General features: G+C 41.7%; 1 protein-coding gene across 1 annotated transcript; it reads left to right on the top strand.

Annotated features, from left to right (window-relative positions):
* LOC131182811 (17.5 kDa class I heat shock protein-like) lies at nucleotides 1–672 on the top strand. The gene is made up of 3 exons (XM_058152124.1): nucleotides 1–42; nucleotides 151–253; nucleotides 370–672. Exons 1-3 carry the CDS (start codon nucleotides 20–22, stop codon nucleotides 670–672), a joined length of 429 nt encoding a protein of 142 aa, XP_058008107.1. The 5' UTR covers nucleotides 1–19.

The following is a 672-nucleotide window of genomic DNA, read 5'->3' as shown; positions in this document are numbered from 1 at the left end:
CAAATCAAAGAGAGCAGCAATGCCTGATCAGCACAGACTCAAGTATGCTCTCTCTGTTTCTCTCCTTTCTCTTAATTAATCTCTCTATTAAGACAGAAAAAGAAAAATCGTCAAAAGGGTTTCGTTCAACGTTATCGTGTTCTCTTTCAGGGAAGTCGATGATTCCAAGTGGTTTTGTTTGAATGGAACCAGTCATCTTAATTCAAGCAGTTTCAGCAGTCAGTTCGGCTTTACTGATCCCTTCTCAATCACAGTTCGTGACATAATCTATTTCTAATAATGCTTTCTTTTAGCATTATTTGGTGGGCTTTTCACCTTTTTTTCTCCTTCCCTTGATGTGTGCCTATTGACTGAAATATTCTTTTTCAGATGTATTGGCAAGAAACAACCTTCGTTGTCACCGCAAATCTCCAGGGAGTCAAGGATGAAGACGTTAAGGTTGAGATCAGAGGCAGAAATGTGTTGCTGATCACTGTTGGTGGAGGTCGTCCAAATTGCATGAAGAGCTGCCAGTTGCCATACAATGTGAATGTGGAGATGACCACTACTTCCATTAGCAATGGCGTTCTCATTGTCAAGGTGCCAAAGGAAAGTGATGATCAGCAGAGCAAACACATCCCCCATGTGGCTGCTCATTTCTCTAGACGCAGCTTTGGTAGCTTCTTCAGCTAA

Source organism: Hevea brasiliensis, chromosome 9 (genome assembly GCF_030052815.1).
Source record: "Hevea brasiliensis isolate MT/VB/25A 57/8 chromosome 9, ASM3005281v1, whole genome shotgun sequence".
Classification (NCBI taxonomy): Eukaryota; Viridiplantae; Streptophyta; class Magnoliopsida; order Malpighiales; family Euphorbiaceae; genus Hevea; species Hevea brasiliensis.
This window is presented reverse-complemented; position numbering and strand designations above follow the sequence as displayed.